Source organism: Saccopteryx leptura, chromosome 6 (assembly GCF_036850995.1).
Source record: "Saccopteryx leptura isolate mSacLep1 chromosome 6, mSacLep1_pri_phased_curated, whole genome shotgun sequence".
Lineage (NCBI taxonomy): Eukaryota > Metazoa > Chordata > Mammalia > Chiroptera > Emballonuridae > Saccopteryx > Saccopteryx leptura.
The window spans coordinates 132430522-132452767 of NC_089508.1; the positions used below are offsets into that span (position 1 = coordinate 132430522).

A 22246-nucleotide genomic window follows, 5' to 3' on the forward strand; every position below is an offset into this window, starting at 1 on the left:
ATCTGTGTCCAGATCTGACTACAGCGGTCTTGTTTTTTGTCTTTAACCATCCTAATTACAGAGGGCCTTGTCTGCTGAATGTCCTGTGAAATTGTTTAGGTGCAACAGGAGAACATCAAAGCCTTGACTATGCATGTCAGATGAGTTCAAAGCAACACTAAGTTCTAGCTAGTAATACCAGGTCAACTTTCAGAAGTCAGGGGCTGCTTTTCTCTTTCTCAGAAGAGAAGTGGTCAGGAGAGTAGTGGATGGGCAGAATTTGTTTTCTAGGAGTTAGGCAGTTTCTGTAGCATGTGCAAGAGAAGTAAGGGGCAGGAAGGTGGTGTGGGTTAATAAAAATGACTGTGGTCACTGTACATTTCATGGTTTTCAAGAAATATGTTTCTTTTTAACATAAAAAATTAAAATATAAATTAAATGAGAAATTTAAAAAAATTTATTGATTGATTTTTAGAGAGAGAGGAAGGGGGGAGAGAGAGAGAGAGAGAAAGAGAGAGAAGCATCAACTCCTAGTTGCTTCACTTTAGTAGTTCATTGATTGCTTCTCATATATGCCTTGACCAGGAGGCTCAAGCCAGCAAACTTGGGGTTTTGAACTGCACTCAAGCCAATGAGCCCTGAGCTCAAGCTGCAACCTTGGGGTTTTGAACTGGTGACTTCATTGTTTCCAGTGGATACTCTCTCCATTGTGCCACCACCAGTCAGGCAAAACTTGAGCAATTTTGAATTGACTTTTAGTTGCTAAGTTGTTTTCCTTCTATTGTGATACTGCTCTGAAACCAACCATGTGAATCAGGGTCTTGACCAGCATTAAGAGCCAAGAACTTTTAAGCCATTGTCTGAGAGCCCAGAGCTCCAGTTCCAGCTAAAGACAGAGCAGAGCAGAAGGGCACCAGTTAGAATCCAGGCTCAGATGCCTGCTGCCTCAACCTTAGAAGATCCAAGAAGACAGGTCCTCAGGCTCCCAGAAAGCAGCAGCCTTGACCCTTGGTCTGGGTCTCAGTAATTCCCACCAACAAATCTTATCATCTAAGCATGCCAAGATGAGGGACATGGTCCCTGCCCCCAGGCTTACGGATTCTGTGGGAGAATGAGGGCAGCCCACACAAACAGCTGAGAGGCCTGAGAGCTGAAAGGGCTCAGGAAAGGGCCCCCAGACCCCTTTGAAGGCGGGAGCATTTCTTGGCAGAGTCAGTATTCGTGGGATAGAGGTGTGGAAAGTGGGGATGGGAAAGGCAGAGGACATAGGAGGGGGGTGGAACACAGTGGTGGATGAATGCAGAGCATACTTTGAAGATGGAGATGCCCAAAGGCCAGGAGTTTGAGAGCCAGACTCCATCAAGTCTGTGAACTCTACCCAGGCCACAGGGAGTCAGCACCTGAAGGACCCACTGAGGGCAGTGGGAGTGAATACACAAGTCAGCAGTTCCACCTCCGGTCCAGGTGGTTGGCCAAGAGGGCCTAGACTACGTAGGGTAGTGAAAGAAATGGAAGGAAAGAGAGGAAAAACAGGGGGTGGGGGTGGGGAGTTCACAGTGGGAGTCAAAGAGCTGGAAGAGTTTTGGAAATGGGACATCTGCAGAGTTGGTCAAGGGTATGTTACCACCCGAACCCAACTGTACTCAGAAACAGACACAAGAGCTCCACGCGGGTCTGTTTTCTTGGCCAAGCTTGAGAGGAAAGGGGTGACAGTCTTCGCGGTCTGGAAGCTTTGGGGCCAGGCCTGGGCATTCCCACAGAGGGGGCTGTCGGGTCCCCCGGGGTTTTGGCCCACGCATCACGAGCGCTGATGACGCGCCCGCCAGGTCTCGCTGGAAGCAGACAGGCCAGTGAGGTAGTTGTCCTTTCTCCCCCTACGTTCCTGCTTCTACCGCCCAGAGCAAGAGGCCTGTCCCCGATGGAGAACTAGTGTCCACCCCCTGAGCCCGAGACTAGGCCATAGGATCGGACACTACGAATGGGCGGGCAGCTCCCGGGCAGCGCCACTGCTTCGCGCTCCCGCCCCTGGTAGCCGGACGTAGCGCCTCCCCCCGCGGTGGCTGGAGCTTGGAGGTGGGGTCCGGAGCCTGGGGCTCTGATGTCACTGCGCGGCCGCGGGCGCCAGGAGCACCTCTAGCGCTGGAGCTCAGGTAGGCGGCGAGATCACGCAGCGGTGGAATCTGCCTCCTGCTCCCGAGAGGAGACGGTGCGAGCCGCACCGCATGGAGGGGGCAGCCGGTGTGCCGCTGGGTACGGAGGTTTAGATTCCGCACCGAGGCGGGGCTGCGCTAGTTGAGGGGGGCCCATGTGCGCCGGGGCTCTTCGAGGAAGGCTGGGGCTGGGTACGAGAACGGCCAAGTGGCGGAGCTGCTAGGGTAGGGCGGGGAGCGCTCGAGTGGCCAAAGCCCTCAGAAGGTCTCACTCCACGACCCTCCACTTCGCCCCCCATCCCTGGCCCATCCGCGGGGCCGCTGGAGAAGCCGATCCTCTCCTTCCCTGATCACGCTGGCCCCCAGCTTGCGTCCTGAGTCCTCCCTCCCCGACGGCGAACCCAACAGGAAAGGCCGACAAATGAGTCGGCCAGCGGCCATCTGCTCTCCCAGCGTCCCCGGGACCCCTCTGTGCCGCCACATCGCGTGACTCTGTCGCCCCCTGTGGTCGCCAGACCTGCGCCTCTCTTCTTCCTCACGTGTGGACTCGCAGAGCTTGAAGCCACAGGTACGTGGTCCGACCACACCATGACCTATTCTCCCGAGTGCCACCAGCATCCCGTATTTCCTGCATAGCACAAAGTCTCTGGGAGAATGGGAGAGGGGCCCTGGGGACTGGGAGAGCCCTAGGACTTTACGGAATGACTGCCCAGCCAGTCCTAGTCTGGAGTGCTTGGATTCACTGCACCAGCCAGGACCCAGAAACTCAGTGTGGCAGGGAGACTGCCTTGCAGGAGTGTCCTCTCAGTGAGCCTCCTACTACTCGGGAGAGATCACCTGGGAGGGATGGCCTCGACAACCTCTCCACCAAGAGGTTAGATGTTGGGTGGCCTTTGAAGGAGGTACCACTTAATTCCTGGCCATCATTGGTCATGTGAGTTTGTCTGTCTTTCTGGTCACCTTACCTGGATCTGCTCCCATTGCCTTGGTATGGTTTTACCCACTGGAAGCTGTCTTCAGCCATGTCCCCAACAACCTCTAACTAAAATCCTGGGTCAGCCAGCAGACCTGGTTCAGCCTCTCACTGAGGTCCTGACCCACATCCCAACTTCTCAAGTGCCAGACTTGCCACAAACACTGCAAAGCCCACAGGTCCCAGACTGAGTGCTAGAGCCCTTGGTCAGTCCCCATCTCAGCTTCTCCCTTCTGAGCCTGCCACCTCCACCTTCTAGGCCCCAAGCTCTGCACACTAAAGTCATCTTTCCTTCCTCTCTTGCTCTGTTGTTCAGGTGACAAGCAAATGCCCTCCCCCACCCCATCCCCTACAGCAGGGGTCAGGAACCTTTTTGGTTGAGAGAGCCATGAATGCCACATATATATATTTTTTTTTTGTATTTTTCTGAAGCTGGAAATGGGGAGAGACAGTCAGACAGACTCCCGAATGCGCCTGACCAGGATCCACCCGGCACGCCCACCAGGGGGCGATGCTCTGCCCCTCCGGGGCGTCGCTCTGCCGAGACCAGAGCCACTCTAGCGCCTGGGGCAGAGGCCAAGGAGCCATCCCCAGCGCCCGGGCCATCTTTGCTCCAATGGAGCCTTGGCTGCGGGAGGGGAAGAGAGAGACAGAGAGGAAGGAGGGGGGTTGTGGAGAAGCAAATGGGCACTTCTCCTATGTGCCCTGGCTGGGAATCGAACCCGGGTCCCCCTCACGCCTGGCCGACGCTCTACCGCTGAGCCAACCGGCCAGGGCCTCATATTTTAAAATGTAATTCCATGAGAGCCATACAATGACCCGTGTACGTTATGCATTATCCAATAAAAATTTGGTGTTGTCCCGGAAGACAGCTGTGATTGGCTCCAGCCACCCGCAACCATGAACATGAGCAGTAGGAAATGAATGAATTGTAATACATGAGAATGTTTTATATTTTTAACTTTATTATTATTTTTTTAATTAAAGATGTCTGCGAGCCAGATGCAGCCATCAAAGGAGCCACATCTGGCTCGCGAGCCATAAGTTCCCGACCCCTGACCTACAGGACCCCAGTCTGGTGGTTTTTAACAGGGAGTCTGTGCTGTTTCACTGCTCTGGCAAGGCTCTACAAAGGGCTTCTGGACTTCACTGCAGGCACTGGCTCTGCAGCCCAACCCACAGCTGACACCCTGATGCTAGGGCTTCTGGGCTGTGGCCTCCACCAGCCATAGGGGCTGGCTGGAATGCAAGAGATTCCCTGCAATCAGACAAGTGTGAAAACTCCTTTCTCTGTGCTGAGGCCCCAAAACACGCTAAAGGAGCTGGACCCTCCTGGCATAGCAGTTTCTGCAAAGGTGTGAGCATCCTGGATAGTGTCAGCCTGCTGGGGCCACAACTGCAAAAGCATCCTGGAGGCAAGTTAAGGGCAGTAAGAAAATGGATATGTACTCATGATTTTATTATCCATTCAAGCTGTTGTAATTTGGTGAACTCAGAGGGCATTTTGTTTTGATCAACACAGTGACTCCCAAATAAGAATTTACAAGGCCTTTTTTTGAGGAAACATCTTTGTATTTAAACAGTCACCTGTGCCTGTAGATGCAGCAAGCATGGGTGGCATGAGCAAGTGTGAACAGTGCTTCCAAGCTGGGCCCAGGATAGGAAGAGAGAGAGCTAGTGTCTGGGCAGCTAGGATGGCTTTCCTAGAGGAGGTGACAGTCCTCCTGGAGCAGGGCTGCTACTCTAGAGTGGCTTCTTGTTTTCCTGAAGTCCAGAAAGTGAAAACACTTTGCGAAAGAGGTCCCCAAGCCTGAGCATGAAGCCCAACCTTCAGGGTTGGCCTTAGTGTGCATAAAGATGTCTCTGGGTGGGTGAGGTGAAGATGATCTGGTCCCAAGAAGGTCCACTGAGAGCCCCTTCTGGGAATATTGCAGGTATTTCCTCTCCCTTTCAGAAAATGCTGTATCCTCCTACTACTAACCTTCCTACCTGCCATAACCAGCAACATGTAGCATCTGGGGTCTCAGGGAAGGGGCTGGGAGAGTGATTCTGAGCTCCAAATAGTGTCCAGGAGGTTCAGAAGAGCCTGCTTTTCAGTTCCTACACCAGCTAGAGCCCACCCTCCTCTGTATTCCCACCACAGCTCATGGAAGGCAAGCCTTCCTCCCAAGTCCCCATAGCTCATAGGGAGCTTGTTTTCTAAGATTCAAAGCTGGTTTTTTTTTATTTTTGGTTTGTTTGTTTTTTTACAGAGACAGAGAGAGTCAGAGAGGGATAGACAGGGACAGACAGACAGGAACGGAGAGAGATGAGAAGCATCAATCATTAGTTTTTCGTTGCGACACCTTAGTTGTTCATTGATTGCTTTTTCATATGTGCCTTGACTGTGGGGCTACAGCAGACCAAGCAACCCCTTGCTCGAACCAGCAACCTTGGGTCCAAGCTGGTGAGCTTTGCTCAAACCCGATGAGCCCGCGCTCAAGCTGGCGACCTCGGGGTCTCAAACCTGGGTCCTCTGCATCCCAGTCCAACGCTCTATCCACTGTGCCACCACCTGGTCAGGCTCAAAGCTGGTTTTACCTGTGACCCAGGCCCACCCAACTTGCCCCCCCCCCCTACTCCTGGCACTGGGAGGTATACATTTCTGGCCAGTTCTGCACCCAGCTGTGCTTACCTGCTTTTTTTGGTTTCTAATAAAGCACGAGTAACCTAATCAGTGTCCATGGTGACAACTGCCTCATCCAGTCTGCCCCCTTCCCCAGAAAAGACGAATAGGGAGGAGAGAAGAAGGGACAGAAGAAAAGGAGCCCTCTTCCTTCTCCCTCATTTACTGCTTACAAGTTGGTTCCTTCCCTTGCTATTCAACAGATATTTCTTTAACATCAACTGCATGCTGGGTCCAAGGATGAGTAAGCACAGGGCCTGTCCTCAGGAAGCTCTGGGTGGGAATGGGAAGAAGGAATCACAGGCAAGCCAACAATTAAAATGCAGGGTGCTGTATAATCCGTGCTGTGATGGGGGAAGTTCAGGACACTGTAGGGACCCCAAAAGGTCAGGAGATCCCTAAGCTGAGCCCTGTAGGAGGAGCAAGAATAGGAGGACAAAGAGGGGACCAGCCTGTCATTCCAGGACAAAAGGCAGTCTCCAGAAGCAGGGACCATGTTCTTCTGCAATCTGCCAGTAGTTTGAGGGAAGGTGGGGGCAAATGTTTCCCACAGTGGAGTTTGGGCTGTGTTGAAGGCTTCAGGCAGCTGGGGAGGGGAGCAGAAGTGGAGGGACTGGCTTTCAGCAGGGTTTGCTTCTAGGAATTGATTCTGGCTGCAGTAAGCTTGGAGGCAGGCCCAGATTCCAGGCAGGGTTCCGTCTCTTACCAGCTGTGTGCCCCTGGGCAAATCATTTCCCCCTCAAAACCTCAGTGTCTTCATCTGTAAAATGCAGATAGCAGTAGGGAGGAGCAAGATAAATATTGACAAAAAGCACTAAAATGTAACTGGCACCTAGGGAGGGAGGACAGTTGTGAGACTGCCCCTGCCACCTGACCTGGGTCTTGCCCTCTCTGTTCTTGGCTCTCCAGTGATCTCAGAACTGGATTGACCATTGTTTATGAGGGAAGGATCACATGGAGAAGCTAACAAAGAGCCAGGAAGCAGCCAGGGTTGAGCAGGGCTGGGGAGGGAAGAAGCATACATACATTCTCAGCGCTCCTGGGGGTACCAGCTGGGAGAGTCCCGACAGGTAATGGGCCAGGGGCCAATTCCTTTCCTTGAGCGGAGGCCCTCAAACCTCCAGAGTTGCTCCCTGGGGTTGGTCCTACTGCCCATGCCATCCTTGACCTGGGAGCATGCCAGCGCTGGAGACAGTGTGACTAGAAGGGATGTGTCAACACCTGGCTCTCCGTGTTGGTGGGCCTGCAGGCTGTCCTAACCCTTACCCTGAGCTCCTCACCCACCACACCGTCCATGTTCTTCCAGGCCCCGCGGAACTAGAGGGCCCAGCTCTCATCCGCGCAGCCATGGAGGCCCTGGGTCCGGGGGGCGACCGCGCCTCCCCGGCCTCAACCACGCGCAGCCTGGACCTGCGGCGACTGTCCGTGCGCGCAGACTCGGCCTACAGCTCTTTTTCTGCGGCCTCAAGCAGCGCAGAGCCGCGCACGCCGTTGCCGGGGAGCGACCTCCTTCCGTACCTGGACTGGGACTACGTGCGCTTGGTGTGGGGCGGCCCGGGCCCTGGCCTGGCCGCCGCCGCCGCCGCCCTGCGCACCTCTCCGCAACCCCGGCCTGGGGCCGCTGCACGCAGTGGGCCGCGTCCCCCACAGGTGCAGGGAGCCCCGGGGCCGCTCAGTAGGCAGGCCACCCCGCTGCTGTTCGCGCTGGCGGCCGAGGCGGAGGCTGCAGCGCGGGCCGTCGAGCCGCCCAGCCCACCGGCCTCGCGGGCCGCCTACCTCCAGAGGCTGCAGGGCGCGCAGCGGCGAGTCCTCCGGGAGACGTCCTTCCAGCGCAAGGAGCTCCGCATGAGTCTGCCGGCCCGCCTGAGGCCGACGGTCCCCGCGCGGCCGCCGGCGGCGCACCTGCGCTCCGCCTCGCTCGGCCACCCGGGCAGGGAAGGGGAACTGGCACGCTCCGGGGCTCCTGCGCCAGGAATCGCCAGCGGGGGCCACCTAGCCAACCAGAGGCAGAAGTGGTGCTTCTCGGAGCCAGGGAAACTGGATAGTGTGGGTCGCGGCGGAGGAATGACTGGCGGATGTGCGGGTGGGGCCTGCTCCAGCTTTGGCCTCGCCAGGCCGGAGACCCAGGAATTACAGCGTCAGGCGCTGACAGAGTTCGAAGGTCACCAGATCAAGTGGCTGCCCCAAGGCACAAAGAGCCCAGAACCCTCGTCTTTAAAGCTCGGCATCGCCTACAGGCCCTTCCGCAGGAGTCAGAGCACTTCAGGGGAAGCTTTGGGTTCCTGGGTAGGTCCAGGAGAGCCCATACCTATTGTCCAGGTATGAAAGAGAAGGCTGCAGGCTTGGGAGTGGGGGGTCATCTGGGAGACTGAAAACTTGAGTCACATTTTATCCAACCTGTTTGCCTTTCCAGGCTGTTCCTCAAGGAGCAGAACCCCCCAGACCAATGTTTCAGACCAGACATTCTGGGTAAGAGACATGGATCACTCTTGGGAGGAGGTGGCTTTCATAGCTCTTGCCCAAGAAGGCAAAGGGCCTTCTGTCTACCTTCATTCTGAGCTTTCTGACACTGTCTTTTGCAAACCAAATCCCCAACTGCCCCCACCCCCAACACCTTACTATCTCTCTTGGTCCTTCCTTCCTGGTCGCTTTGGTTAGTGTGGGGTCTCTGCCTCCAGGTTCCTGACTCAGAAGGAAGCTGCAGTGGTGTGTCCTGCAGAGGGTCCCCAGATCAGTCCCACTGATTGTGAGCACAGGGGCCCAGAGACCTGCATTGTATCTGCCCGGCTCCCCTCCCTTCCTGATGATGATGTCTTTCTGGAAGAAGCCCCAACGTTGGTCAGAAGGAGATCACATCCAGTCTCCCATGACCCCTTGGGGCTTCCAACCAGGTGAATTCTCTTTTGCTTCTAAGCGGAGTAAGACACCCCCTTCCCATACATAGCTACAAAATGCTGGAGGGGCAGGAAACCCTCTCCTAACTGGAACCTGAGAATCTGGGTGATGGGGTGGGGGCAGGTGGCCCTTGGAGACCATCACTGGTCTTTGGCCAGAGCTTTTTTTGATTCAGTATCTCTTCCACTTCCAGTGCTTACGACCTGCCGTATGGAGCTGGCTCAGGCCAAATGCCTGACCCGACTACAATCTCTCCAGAGTACCTCCTCCATGAGTGCCCAGAGGCAGCAGGGGCAGATGACTGCTGGCAGGGAATAAACAGTTTTGTGGGTTTCTCCAGTCTCACATGCTGCAGTCCCCCTGGGACTGCAAATGGTGACATTTCAACCATTGACTCCACTGGACTACTGACGACTGACTTCCCTGCAACTGCAGAGAGTGACTCTCTCAAACCTCTCCCAGTTGATGCTCTAGGTCTAGGACCTCCAGGCAATGATACCCAAGGGCTTCTTGATAACACTTGCCTTGTTTGGGGCACTGTCCAGCCTGATTCCAGACCAACATGGCCCAGTCCACGCCTGGAGGAGCTTGTTCAGGAGCTGGCCAGACTGGATCCTTCTCTAAGAGACACTCTCACCTCCAAACCCAGCCCAGAGCCACCTCTGGATCTGCTGGATGGGCTGATTCCTTTAGCTGAGGTCTGGGCTGCGATGACGCCAGCCTGTGGCAAGTCTGAAGAGGAGGCTGCTGGTATTTATGAGCCAGAGTGAGTGAGGGGCACAAGGGATTCAAACCCCCTGCAGTTTGGTGCAGGGCAACCCAGGGAGCTTTGGCTTTATCCAAGGTCTTATCTATCTAGCTCCACTCAGCTCCTGCCAACTTCTCAGGAAGAAACAAGGCCTGAAAACCTCATCAACCACCCTGTGTCTGAACCGTCATGTGGCCAGCGTCTCCCTGAGCCAAATAGCAATATCCAAGCTAAGAAAGTGAGTGTGGTAGAGGCTTAGTGGGACAAGAGACTGGAATCTGGCCTGAGAAGTCAGGGGCCTGGCCCCAGCCTTAAGTACATATCTACATCCTTCCTGCAGGTGGAGCTAGCGGACCTTCTCCAAAAGATGCTGCGGAACCTCCAGGCTGAGCAGAAGCAGCTGCAGGGGACAGCCCAGACCTGGGCCAGGCGCGGGGCTGCGCTGGAGGCCGCGGTAGGTCAGGCCTGTGCACCCCGCGAGCTAGAGCGGTTCAGCCGATTCATGACCGACCTAGAGCGCGTGCTTGGGCTCCTGCTGCTACTGGGCAGTCGCCTGGCTCGCGTGCGCAGCGCCCTGGCCCGGACAGGGGCAGACGGTGACCCTGACGAGCAGGTAAAGGGGCTTACTTAGGTCGCTGGAGAGCGGGGCGGTGAGCCGCACTCGCCCTGCTCACGGTACCTCTCCCTGTGGCTCCAGGCCTCTCTGTTGCAGCGACTCAGGCTCCTGCAGCGGCAGCAGGATGACGCCAGGGAGTTGAAGGCACATGTGGCGAGGCGCGAGCGGGCCCTGCGCGAGATGCTGGGTCGGGTACTCCCCGCCCGGGAGCAGCATGCATACTGCGCCCTCCTTGCTGGCAAGGCCGCTGTCTTGGCCCAGCAGCGCAGCCTAGACGAGCGGGTCCGGCTCCTTCAGGACCAACTGGACGCCATCAGGAGCGGCCTTGGTCATAGACTTCCATCTCCCGGGCTGGCCTGGCCTCCAGGGACTCATCCTCCGGATAAACCACCCTTCCCTTCTCTGCTTATTTAGTTGCCGGTGGTGGAGGTGGGGAGCATTGCCCCTGTCTGTCACCCACGCAGCTGAGGGTGACTCTAGTTTACTGGGTGCTTTTCTCTTGCAGTGGGTATGACCCAGGCTGGGCCCTCCCTCCCAGGATACTTCTTCCAAGTATTGTCATGTGGCCTTACCAAAGTTTTGTGGATTATTTGGTAATTAATTTATGGATTTTTAACAACTACAGTGTACCCCTTTTTGTGATAGGGGCTTGGTCAGCATTGGGTGGAGGGAGAGGAGATCAGTCAGAGTCTCAACTTAAGATGCAAAACCTCCAGATCAGCATCTGGATGTGATTAGTAAACAAGATCCCTCCCCCCCTCAATAAAAATTGATATGAGAAGTGTGTATGTCAACTGGAACATAGTCTGGGGGGAGGGATCTTGTTTACTGATCACAGGCACCAACTCTACCTGATGACAGCAGGAGAAGGATTTGTTGGAGGATATCAGGGAGGTCCAGTAATTGGTTGGAGAGCGGGAGCATCAAGTTTGAAAACAAGAAGGACCAGGGGGATGCTGGGTCCCTACCTCTACTGCCACCAGTATTCTCTGACTGTTCTGGTGACTGCATCGCTACCAAAGACAAGGTCTGATTGACTGAGTCTAACTCTTCTTTGCTGGTTTTACCCAAGCCCCCAACCTCAGTAGTGAAGTGGGGTACTGCTTCTCTTCAAAACTCAATGGATAGAGCCTGACCTGTGGTGGTGCAGTGGGATGGGGCGTCGACCTGGAACACTGGGGTTGCCGGTTTGAAGCCTTGGGCTTGCCTGGTCAAGGCACGTATGGGAGTTGATGCTTCCTGCTCCTCCCCCTTCTCTCTCTCTCTCCCCTCTCTCTAGAAGTCAATAAATAAAATATTAAAAAAAAAAACCTCAATGGATAGAGAAAATTCCCAAATAAAAAATAGGTCCAACTGCTCTGCTGTCTAAGAACCCTGAGAAATACCTGGTACACTTGGACATTTGGGGACATTTGTTCCAAGAGCTTTCTTCCTCTTCCAATTATATTATCAAAATTGAGTTTATTCCACTTTCCTTTGTATACTCTACTGGGTCAGCCAGGCTTGAGGAGGGCAGCAGGGAGTAGGAGCAGAAAGTGAGGCATGGGGTAGCTGGAGACCTACTATGTGAGGGCTGAGGATATGGAGAGGCAGCTCAGCTTTATGCTAGAGATGCTGATCTGGAGGTGGGCAGGATTGGGAGGAGGGAGTTAGAGGCTGAGACAGGACACACAGTCTCCTGTATTTGTGCATCAGCCCAGTGTACACAGAATCAATGTTAAGTTCTCAAATATACATTTGAAAATCTGCTTTAGTATTTGTAGCTACAAATGCCAGGGAGAAGAACAGTGTTCATGCAAATATTCAGTGTATTTTTGGAAGTTGGGCACATTAAAAGGCATGTGTATGTGTATTTAAAGCCAACTGATCCCAAAGTGAGAGATCTCTGCCTCTGGCCTGGTTTTCTGATGCGTATTGTCACTAAGTGTAACTGGTTGGGAATTTTAAATGGTCGTATTCATAGCAAAAGCATTAGTTAAAACAGTCACACTATTGAGCACAGAACAATGTTCACATTGTGCCTTTTTATAAAAAGCATATGGGGCTCCTGCTGAGGCAGTTGTGGTGGGTCCTAACATTATGCTTTGAACACTGGGCAGAGCCTTGGCTCCAAGGTCCTCAGTCTAACAGGGCCGCTGGCTCCTAGATGTGTTGTGGATGGAATCTCCTTATTTCTGACTCTTGCCCTGTGCAGGCCCCATTGTATTCTCCCATTGTAATATTCTTAGAAACACACTTAATGGGTTCCTTTAAGCCAGTGGAAATTATGTATTTCAGACAAAGCACTCGTAGGCCAGGGGAGCAGCCTCTGGCATTGTTGGGTTAAACTGCACTTTGGCTCTGGGCTAGGTTTTTCCATGGGGAGATATGAGGCTTCTCTGTGTGTCCCTACAACATCTGGGGAGCTATCAAAGTAGGTGGACAATTGCACCCGTCCTTTCAGTTTGCCCCTGTCTTGTTTCTGCCTTAGTTTATCTCCCTCCCACACTGTTATTCCGAGTGCAAGAATGAGCTCACCACAGGTGTTCAGTATTGGACACACACACACACACACACACACACACACACACACAAAGATTTGGAGGCCCCAGGAGCTGGGTGAATTTCAACCCTCCGGGACACTGCCAGCAGAGGGCACTGTTCTCCTTACCATGAAAGCTGATACCTACACCTGACCACCTGCAGCTTCCCCTGCTACCAGGCCCTCTGGGATAGCCAAGGAGTATTTGGCCCTGCAGAGCAGTGTTCCTGCTGGGCCTAAAGGCTGGGTCTTGGCCTTTTTGCTTTTGTCGAAAAGCAGTTCTGGCCAGGCAGCCCTGGGGAGGCTGGCTCGCTCTCCTTTGTTGCTGGTTAATGAGACGAGGTGATAAAGTTATAAAGTACCACACCCCAGATTCTGAAAGGCACTGTACCTCACTTCATTGAGTTCACGTAGAGACACCGAGTCTATATAAACTTTGAAGAGTTTTATTAGAGGAGGAGAGTTATTAAATATGCCAGCCGCATATGGCTGACACGGGGCATCAGACTCAAATCGTGCAGTTCCCAAAATAGTTCAGGGGCTGCTTATATACCCTTGATCACACATGGGCAGGGGAGAGCATAACATCATGGTAACGAGCTGGCAACATTTGTTTAGGGCATACACAGAAACATTAAGACTTTTTTTTTTTTTTTGTATTTTTCTGAAGCTGGAAACGGGGAGAGACAGTCAGACAGACTCCCGCATGCGCCCGACCGGGATCCACCCAGCACGCCCACCAGGGGCGATGCTCTGCCCACCAGGGGGCAATGCTCTGCCCCTCTGGGGCGTCGCTCTGCCGCGACCAGAGCCACTCTAGCGCCTGGGGCAGAGGCCAAGGAGCCATCCCCAGCGCCCGGGCCATCTTTGCTCCAATGGAGCCTTGGCTGCGGGAGGGGAAGAGAGAGACAGAGAGGAAGGAGGGGGAGGGGGTGGAGAAGCAGATGGGCACTTCTCCTATGTGCCCTGGCCGGGAATCAAACCCGGGTCCCCCGCACACCAGGCCGACGCTCTACCGCTGAGTCAACCGGCCAGGGCAAGACTTTTAAGGTAACACAATCAAAGACATTTACAAATCTTTCAGGGTTCCTCTTCCCTCACTAGCCTAGAGGTATTTTACCCTCTAGATTCCAGGAAGATGGAGGAACTACAGCTAGTGCTCAACTTACGACCGCAATTGGTTCTGACAGACTGGTCGTAACATGATTTGGTCGTAAGTTGAGTAGGCTATAAGTACAGTACTGTGAAATGATGTTATAAAAATCTTTAAGTCACATTTTATCATAATTTTCTTTCATTGTTATATATCATAATTTTCTTTGTTCATTTTATGCCATTTGTATCATCTCTACACCATTTTGTTTCTTACTTTTACATTCGTCAGGTTTAAGTAAAACACTGCATTACCAGTACAACTGGTTTAATATTTGCAAAAACAATTTCCTCTTGGTAAACATCTTGGGAGGGGTTTGATGAAAAATATCCAAGATACAAAACACAAATTGCTGTACCAAGTCTGGGATAACAGTTGAAATGATGCACGCTGAGATGGTAGTGCTGCGGGAAGCTGGTCCGCTGCACTGGCACTGTCGTAAGCCCAGCTGGGCAACGCTTGCACTGCCAGATGCCGAACAGTCGTGGGTAGTGATTGTGGTCATAAAGTCAAATAGTCATAAGTTGCATAGGTCGTAAGTTGATCAATATTTGTACAGTCAATGCAAGGTGGTATGTAAATTCTGCCTCCTATTGAAAGAGAAGAAGTTTCTAGGTTAACCTTTATTTTATTTTATTTTATTTTATTTTTTCCCATTTTTCTGAAGCTGGAAACAGGGAGAGACAGTCAGACAGACTCCCGCATGCGCCCGACCGGGATCCACCCAGCACGCCCACCAGGGGCGATGCTCTGCCCATCCTGGGGTCACCATGTTGCGACCAGAGCCACTCTAGCGCCTGAGGCAGAGGCCACAGAGCCATCCCCAGCGCCCGGGCCATCTTTGCTCCAATGGAGCCTTGGCTGTGGGAGGGGAAGAGAGAGACAGAGAGGAAAGCGCTGCGGAGGGGTGGAGAAGCAAATGGGCGCTTCTCCTGTGTGCCCTGGCCGGGAATCGAACCCGGGTCCTCCGCACGCTAGGCCGACGCTCTACCGCTGAGCCAACTGGCCAGGGCCTAGGTTAACCTTTATTTTAGATTTAAAACTGAATGACCCATTGTTCTTGCAAGCCAGAAACTTCTACATTCTTCTCCCTCCCCTCCCCAAAGGAGGAATAGGACAGGAAAGCCTGATAGGAAAGCCTGACCTTTCTTCCCAGAATATTAATATCAATTTTCAGCTTTTTGGTACCTTACAACAATAAGGGGAGCCCAAGGGTGTTGATCTCGAATATCAGTATAAGAAAGAGTCTTACTTATTTTCCCAAGGTGGAACAAAGGGTTTCACCCCCTCTGTTGGGGTTTCCAGCCCCACCTCTTGAAGCTGGCTGCGCCCACAGCCTGCTCATCCCACCCTGCCCCGCAGTAGGTGGTGAGGCCCAATGACTCTATCCAGGGCCCGCTGCAGCTAGGGTTGTTGCTGGGCAACAGGCAACCTGGGGACTGCCTCCCTGCTTGCCTCATCCCGCCCCCGCAGCTGCTCCTAATATGGATGTAATTAGTGTACTTTTACCTTCAGGCTGCAAATTGGAAATGGAATGGGGAAGCAATGTTCTGTGAGCCCCAATGCGGCCGGAACCTGCCTTTAAAGCCAGCTCCGCACACCACGTACCTTTGGGAGCAGCTGGCGACAACCTCTGGGATCCTCACCGCCACAAATCACGGTGCTGTTCATTTGCATGTAAACCTGCACCTTAAGAGAGAATCTAGGTCCACTGCGGTTGAGGGCCGCAGAGAGGGAAGGCCAAAGGGGAGTCTGAGGGTGGGAGGAGGCAATTGCTATAAATCCATCTTCTCAATGACCCTGCATGTGTTATCCTTAGATAACAGTCGGTCACATTGGGTGTTTACCTGTTGTCTTTGAGATTTAAATCAGCATCATATTCCTACCTGGAGGACTTTTTTGCCCCCTAAAGGAGAGAGGTCTGCACTCAACTATACTTCCCCTCTCTGCCTCTCTGTCGCTCTTCCCCTCTTCCCCTCCCTCCTTTTTCCATTTCCTCTTCCCAGTTATCACTCCTGAGGCCACTTCTGCTTCTAGGTTCAAGTCCAGGGGTATAACATTCCTCCAATGGTGAGGCCAGGCAGAAGTTCAAGGTAAAAAGCTATCTGGAGAGTAATAAAGTTTATTTATGCAAACATTGAAACAGGTTAAATAATTTCTTCCAGGAAATATCCTTCCACAGGTGTACCACCTGCTAGGTAATATATGGTTCTCAAAAACTTTCCATAGGCACACCAAACCATAACTTCCTACTGACTTACCTTATAATTTCAGAAAGTCTTGGCCTGCAAGGGAACAGCCATGGTTTCTAACTGTTGGGCAGATAAAATATATTATGCTCACTTTGTTAAAGATGGCGCTGCCCACGTGGAAGCCCGTCGCCCAGGTGATGGTATTGGTTGCCCTTCTTGCTTGGGATGGGCATGATTATATTAATGTGTGTTGGGGGCGGGCTATGGGCAGGCAGGATTCTTGTAGCCTGGTGCTTGGTTTTGAGACTAAGCCTTTCCCACCCTTTTTGATGTGGGGTGGTGTACTCTCATGAGGAATCCCATTATGCCTCAGATAAGTGACTTTGTATCAGAGACTTCCTTGTTTGTATATTGGATTAAAGATTTTGGTTTCTATACTATAAAGTGGGGCGGCCTGGGAGCTTGCTCCCTCTTGGTTCCTGGGATTGGTATTGGAGAGGAAAGCAGAGTAAGGCCACATGGAGGAGGCCAAGAGAAGCAGCTAAGATGGTGGAGTGCTGAAGGAGAAGCCAGTTAGTGCAGAGTTTGTGCTGAGAGAAGGAGACGGGGAACAGAGGTGAATAAGGCTGGTGAGCTAGAAACTTTGATTCTAGGAAACTCGGATAAGTCAGTAGCTTTGTGAGCACTGAATGAGTGGGTTTTGGAGCCCAGTGTGTGTTTTTTACTTGCCCGCTGGATGCAAGCTAGGATTAAAGCTAATGGCCCACCAGTTCTTGGTTCTGTTGTTTCATTACCGACTGTCCGAATCTAATGTGAACCTGCATGTGAATGGCCACGATGGCGGCTCCTGGCCATACACTAACACCTGAGTTTTAGGCTTATTGATCCTAAACTCTTGCCAAACATTTTACTTCACTTAGAAGGCTTCCAGCACACCCTTTTGAAGCATGAAGATTATTCTGGCAGTTTGAGTAACACTCCTCTAATTTAAGTGTACAATAAACATTAGTTATTGTTATTACTACTTTGCTGGTTTAGATTTTGATCTTTCTCAAGTTGGTTCATACTGGTTTTGTGACCTGTGTTACCCTATTGTGGTCAAGTCAAGCCTCTCTTTTAGCACGGAAAATGTCTGTTATTTTATTGTCTTCTAGACCTTCAACCATTCAGATTGCTATAATTATTGCCCCTTACAATTTTCCTGCAGAGGCAGATTTCATTTGCATTTTAAGATCATGTATACCAGTGGTCCCCAACTCCCGGGCTGCGGACTGGTACCTGTCCGCAGAGAAAGAATAAATAACTTACATTATTTCCGTTTTATTTATATTTAAGTCTGAACGATGTTTTATTTTTTAAAAATGACCAGATTCCCTCTGTTACATCCGTCTAAGACTCACTCTTGACGCTTGTCTCGGTCACGTGATACATTTATCCGTCCCACCCTAAAGGCCGGTCCTTGAAAATATTTTCTGACGTTAAACCAGTCCATGGCCCAAAAAAGGTTGGGGACCACTGATGTATACAGCTTAGCTAGAGTTCCAGGCCCTTGGGAAAGGGTCAGATTGGAGCTTACATTTATTTATCTACAATTTTGGCTACCATATCCATGTGTGGTTGGCTCCTTTTATTTTGCAGAGCAATTCAAACTCTTGCAATGAAAGAATACTTGAAAGTGGCAGAAGAAGGATGAGGAGAAAAGGAGGATTATGTAGATAAAAGGAGAAGAAAAGAAAAATGTAGTGGCAAGAGCTATAGAAGATTTAGCAGGGGTCCCCAAACTTTTTACACAGGGGGCCAGTTCACTGTCCCTCAGACCGTTGGAGGGCCGCCACATACAGTGCTCCTCTCACTGACCACCAATGAAAGAGGTGCCCCTTCTAGAAGTGTGTGGGGGGGCAGATAAATGGCCTCAGGGGGCTGCATGGAACGCCTGGTTTAAGGGAAGTACATCATCATAAAAGCAGAAACAAAATGACTGTTTATTTCATTGTTTAAGTCAAAATATTCCACGAAAGACTGCCTTACATAATTTCAGAGGCTTCACTGATATATATGGAGTCCCACTACCCTGTGTCACAAAAGCTATTTGATATAATTAATGACATGCAAATTTGCAAAAGCAGAGCATTAACCACCATATGATATCAAAAAGGTTAAGCAAGTAGATTCCACATCTTTAAAATGGGGAAAGGGGCAGCCATTATATTTACACTGTCTTGAACTTGGGAAATCTTGGCAATACCTACAAACTAATCAATTACAGATAGGAGCAAAGATCTAGAGACATTAAGCCACCCCCTAAGGTCACTGAGAAAAGAGATTCCGCATTTACTATTTTGGATTAAGTTGTTTGCTTTCAGATGGCTTTTAAATATGGATATAATGTACTTTCTATTTGTGCAGAACTTTCATATAAGATAGCTAGTCCTTAATTCTATGATTACTATTTTACCAGGTTTTTTTTTTTGTAATGCTATGACATTTTTTTTGAATGGCAGCCCAACTTTGAATATTCACCTACTGCACTGAAAATTTTAACCAGATTTGAAAAACCAAAGATTCAGAAATATGATACAACAGTGCAAGTCACATAAATCACTCTTTAAACAACTATTCATGCCAAATCAAAATAGCCACCTACCAGTGCCAAAAAGACGTTTATATTTTATAAAGATAACCACAAATTAAAAGTATTTACCCAAATGTCTCTTTTCTCTTGTTATTGAATCACCTTTACTCCCAAGATGCACTTCTTTCCTAATATTTAGCACTCAGAGTACAAGTGGGATTAATTACATTTACAATGGTCATATTCTGTGTTTAAGACTCTGGAATCTTGATTGCCTAAAATGAGGTAGATAAACGTTTTAGGGTTTTGTTGATTGGGACTAATTTCCTTTAGATCTTGCTTATTGTTTCTAAATAGAATTCCAAAATCTTTACCAAAGATCAAAAGTGCCTAAGGATTTTGCCTAAAATTGGAAAAATATTATTTCAAAAGGTTATTATGAAAGTTATTTCACCTCATTTCAATTGAAAAACGGGATAAAAGCATTAAATTTCAAAACCACTAATATCTTAATGCTGACAAACCATCCAACCTCACACAACACTTAAAGAGATCCTTGCAACTATCAATAGTTCTGGCTTGGGGGTGCATAGATGCAGAAGCATAGGGTTAACTAATTCAGGGGCCAGACCAGCTGCTCCTCCTCAACCTTAGATCCTAAATTTCAAGTCTCCTCCAAAGTTTAAGCCAGATTTCTGGAATTCTCAGAGGAAGCTCTCACTGAAATCTTGAATTCCATCTCCAAAGACTGGTCAATTTCAGACAAAAGCTGGAGGAGGTGTAGACCCACGTGGGTAAAACACTGAAGTGGACAAAGCTGGAAACCAGATAGAACGGAAAGTGTTAGGCCACCCTCATGGGCAAACTTAGACTGTACGGGTCAGGCCCAGTTAGATTAACCTAGCTGCAGCCTCAGGGACTGTCAGGTTGTCGGGGGCAGGCTGGGCATTAGACCAGCGAAAGGCCCCGGAGTGGATCGGCGAGAAATTTCTGAAAAGGCCGGCAGGCCACTCCGGGTCTTTGTCTTTTTACGAGGAGCTAAGGGCGAGGCACCCAAGAACTTGGTAAAGGAGCCTGACTTCCTCAAGCCTCGAGCCAAGTCCTGGAGCATGAGGTCATCGGCCAGGACCCCCAAAAACGCGCTGGTGGTGGAACTGAGGATGGTGGCGGCTACCTGCACTGGGCGCCGGGCAGCAAGACTGGCAGTACCAACACCGGTCGCATCGAGTTCGGTAGAGCCTGGCAGGCCGGGGTCGCCGAGTAGACGGCGTAGCGCATACGAGGCGCCCGGCGGGAGGTACTGGTAGGCCCGCCGCCCGCTATGGTCACGCATGCGCACCTGTGCACCCAGGCCCACCAGCAGCGCGGCGGAATCTTCGCGGCCGTGCAGGGCCGCCACGTGCAGGGGCGTGTAGCCGCCGTGGGAGCGCGCGTTCACGTTGACGGGCGCGCCCCCACGCCGCGCCACTTCCACCAGCCGCAGCGCCATCTCGCGGTCGCCGCTCTTGGCGGCCCAATGCAGGGCGGTGAAACCCGACATAAAGTCCCGCTTGGCCGCCAGGTTGCGGTCGCGCAGCAGTAGCCCGTGCAGCTGGTGAGTCCAGCGACCAGCGGCCACCCGCACTAGCCACTCGTGCTCGGCCGGCTCCAGGGGCACGGCAGCCGGCGGCGGCGCGACGGGCACCTCCTCGGTGTCGAGGCTCAGCAGGCGCGGGCCGGCGCGCGACAGGCGCCTGGCGTGCGGGGAGCGGCCCGGGCCTAGGCCGAGGCCCAGGCCGGACTCCTCCACGGAGAGCCGCCGCAGCAGCAGCGGGGAGCTCTGCGGGCTCGGCTCCTCTGAGAGCTGCCGGCGCAGGCCCTGCTCTTCGGTTTGGATCCGGAGCGCGGCGGGGCCCGGGACACAGCGCACCGGCAGCATGCAGGGCTTCAGCGGAGGCGCGCGCCGAGGGGGCGGGGGCGGCCCCGTGGTCGTCCCAACCCCGGGTTCCGGGTCCGGGTCTGGTGGCTCTGCGCGGGGTAAGGCCTCCTCCGACGGGGTCGCAGACGGTGGGGCCACGTCTACAGAGAGGCCCTCGGAGGGCAGGGCTAGCTCCACGGCGGGAAGCCGAGGGTCGGAGTGTTCCTCTGATTGCTGGGGTGGGGGGCTCAACAGCGCTTCCCCGGTGGGCTGAGGGGGCTCAGAGGCCGCAGCCCTGGGGGCGTCCTGTGGCTCTGACGGCGGGCCCGGGTCCTCAGGTGCTTCCAACGACCGCTGCGCCCAGACCATGGACATGGCTGCTGAGGCCGAGGTTTCCACGAATGAGACGGCCGGGGTCTCGGACTGAGGGGCTAGTGGTCCGGGGGTGCTGAGGACGCAGCAGGGCCGTGGCTCCGGTACCTCCCGGGATCGCGGGTTCTTCCTCAGCACCACGAACCTGACGCCGTCGAGCTCCTTCACCACGGCCACGTCGTTGACCAGCTGCTTGAAGCGGTCCCTGCGAGCGGCGCGGCCGTGCGGGTCGCCCGCGTCCAGCAGCGGCTTGAAGCGGCTCAGCAGCTCGGAGTTGCGCACCTTTCCGCCGTGCTCGTTCAGGAAGCCCAGCACCGCTGCCTGGCTCACCCCCGCGGCCGCAGCAGCCGCGGCCGCGGCCAGCGCCATGGTCAGCCCTCGCCTGGTGCTGAGCCCGTCGCCGCTCTCGTTCTCGGTGGCTGGAGCTGGTGGATGTCGCGGCGCCGGCTGGGACGCGGGGACCTGGGGTTTCGGGAGGCAAGTCCGCCTCGGCCAGGCTCACCTGATCGTTTCCACCAAGGCCGTACGGGCGTGTCCCCGAAGCCGGACCGCGGTCACGCCCGCGCCGCAGAGCCTGGGTATCTCGGGGGAAAAGGCACTGGGGGACGCACACTGCTGCCGCCCGGCGGGGCTCCGAGACTTCGGGGTAGGTTTCTGCCTTTATATTCTGTCCAATGGGCGCTGGGCTCCATCCCCCGCGTTCGGTGCTCGCTGTACAGGTGACGCTGCCACTAGGGCTTTGGGGGAGCGGAAATTCTCCACCACCGCCCCCGCTCCTCCTCCACACACAACCGGGCAATTAAAGGCGCAGTGCCATGCTGCAGCTCGGCTCCGGTTGCGAGGTGGGTGTGTTCCCCAGGGATGCTGCGGTCCACCCACGAGGCTGGGATTTTATTCCTTTAAGAAATATTGAACCAAAAAAAAAAAAAAAAAAAAAGAAATATTGAACCACCACAAAATACCGGGCGATTACTTAACAGTAACCTCTGTTTTTTTAAAAGACCATCAATACCTCTCCAACAGAGGAATGTCTTTCATTCTGGCTTCATGCAATTTGCAGCAAAGACAATTCTCTGTGCGTGGCAATGTATGTTATCTGAAGTTTAGAAGAGACGTTTTAAAAAGCAGTTTTCTCATGACATTTTCACATCGGATTTTGGGAATAAAACCACAGAAAAATATAAAGAAGAAAAAGGTCACTTAAAATCACCATTAACATTTTTATTTATTTATTTATTTTTAGAGAGGAGAGAGAGGGGGAGAGAGAGAGACAGAGAGGAGAGAGGAGGAGCTGGAAGCATCAACTCCCACATGTGCCTTGACCAGGCAAGCCCAGGGTTTCAAACCGGCAACCACAGCATTTCCAGGTCGACGCTTTATCCACTGCGCCACCACAGGTCAGGCCCACCATTAACATTTTGAAATAATTTTATTCTCTTCCATACATGTATGTACATGTATATGCTTTAAGTAAGAATGCGAAATTAAAATTATGTTATGTTTTAAAACTTAA

General features: G+C 52.5%; 2 protein-coding genes across 2 annotated transcripts; one reads left to right on the forward strand and one right to left on the reverse strand.

Moving 5' to 3' along the window:
* The first annotated feature begins 2110 nt into the window (after nucleotides 1-2110).
* On the forward strand, nucleotides 2111-11128 carry SHROOM1 (shroom family member 1). Its single transcript, XM_066344449.1, has 9 exons — nucleotides 2111-2129; nucleotides 2538-2697; nucleotides 7074-8086; nucleotides 8181-8236; nucleotides 8446-8658; nucleotides 8856-9428; nucleotides 9507-9648; nucleotides 9751-10023; nucleotides 10108-11128. The coding sequence occupies exons 3-9, from the start codon at nucleotides 7115-7117 to the stop codon at nucleotides 10438-10440; spliced, it is 2562 nt and encodes an 853-aa protein (XP_066200546.1). The 5' UTR covers nucleotides 2111-2129; nucleotides 2538-2697; nucleotides 7074-7114; the 3' UTR covers nucleotides 10441-11128.
* A 6722-nt stretch (nucleotides 11129-17850) lies between these two features.
* Nucleotides 17851-21479, reverse strand: SOWAHA (sosondowah ankyrin repeat domain family member A). The gene has a single exon (XM_066344452.1). It carries the CDS (start codon nucleotides 21100-21102, stop codon nucleotides 19387-19389), a length of 1716 nt encoding a protein of 571 aa, XP_066200549.1. The 5' UTR covers nucleotides 21103-21479; the 3' UTR covers nucleotides 17851-19386.
* Between the last annotated feature and the right edge of the window lie 767 nt (nucleotides 21480-22246).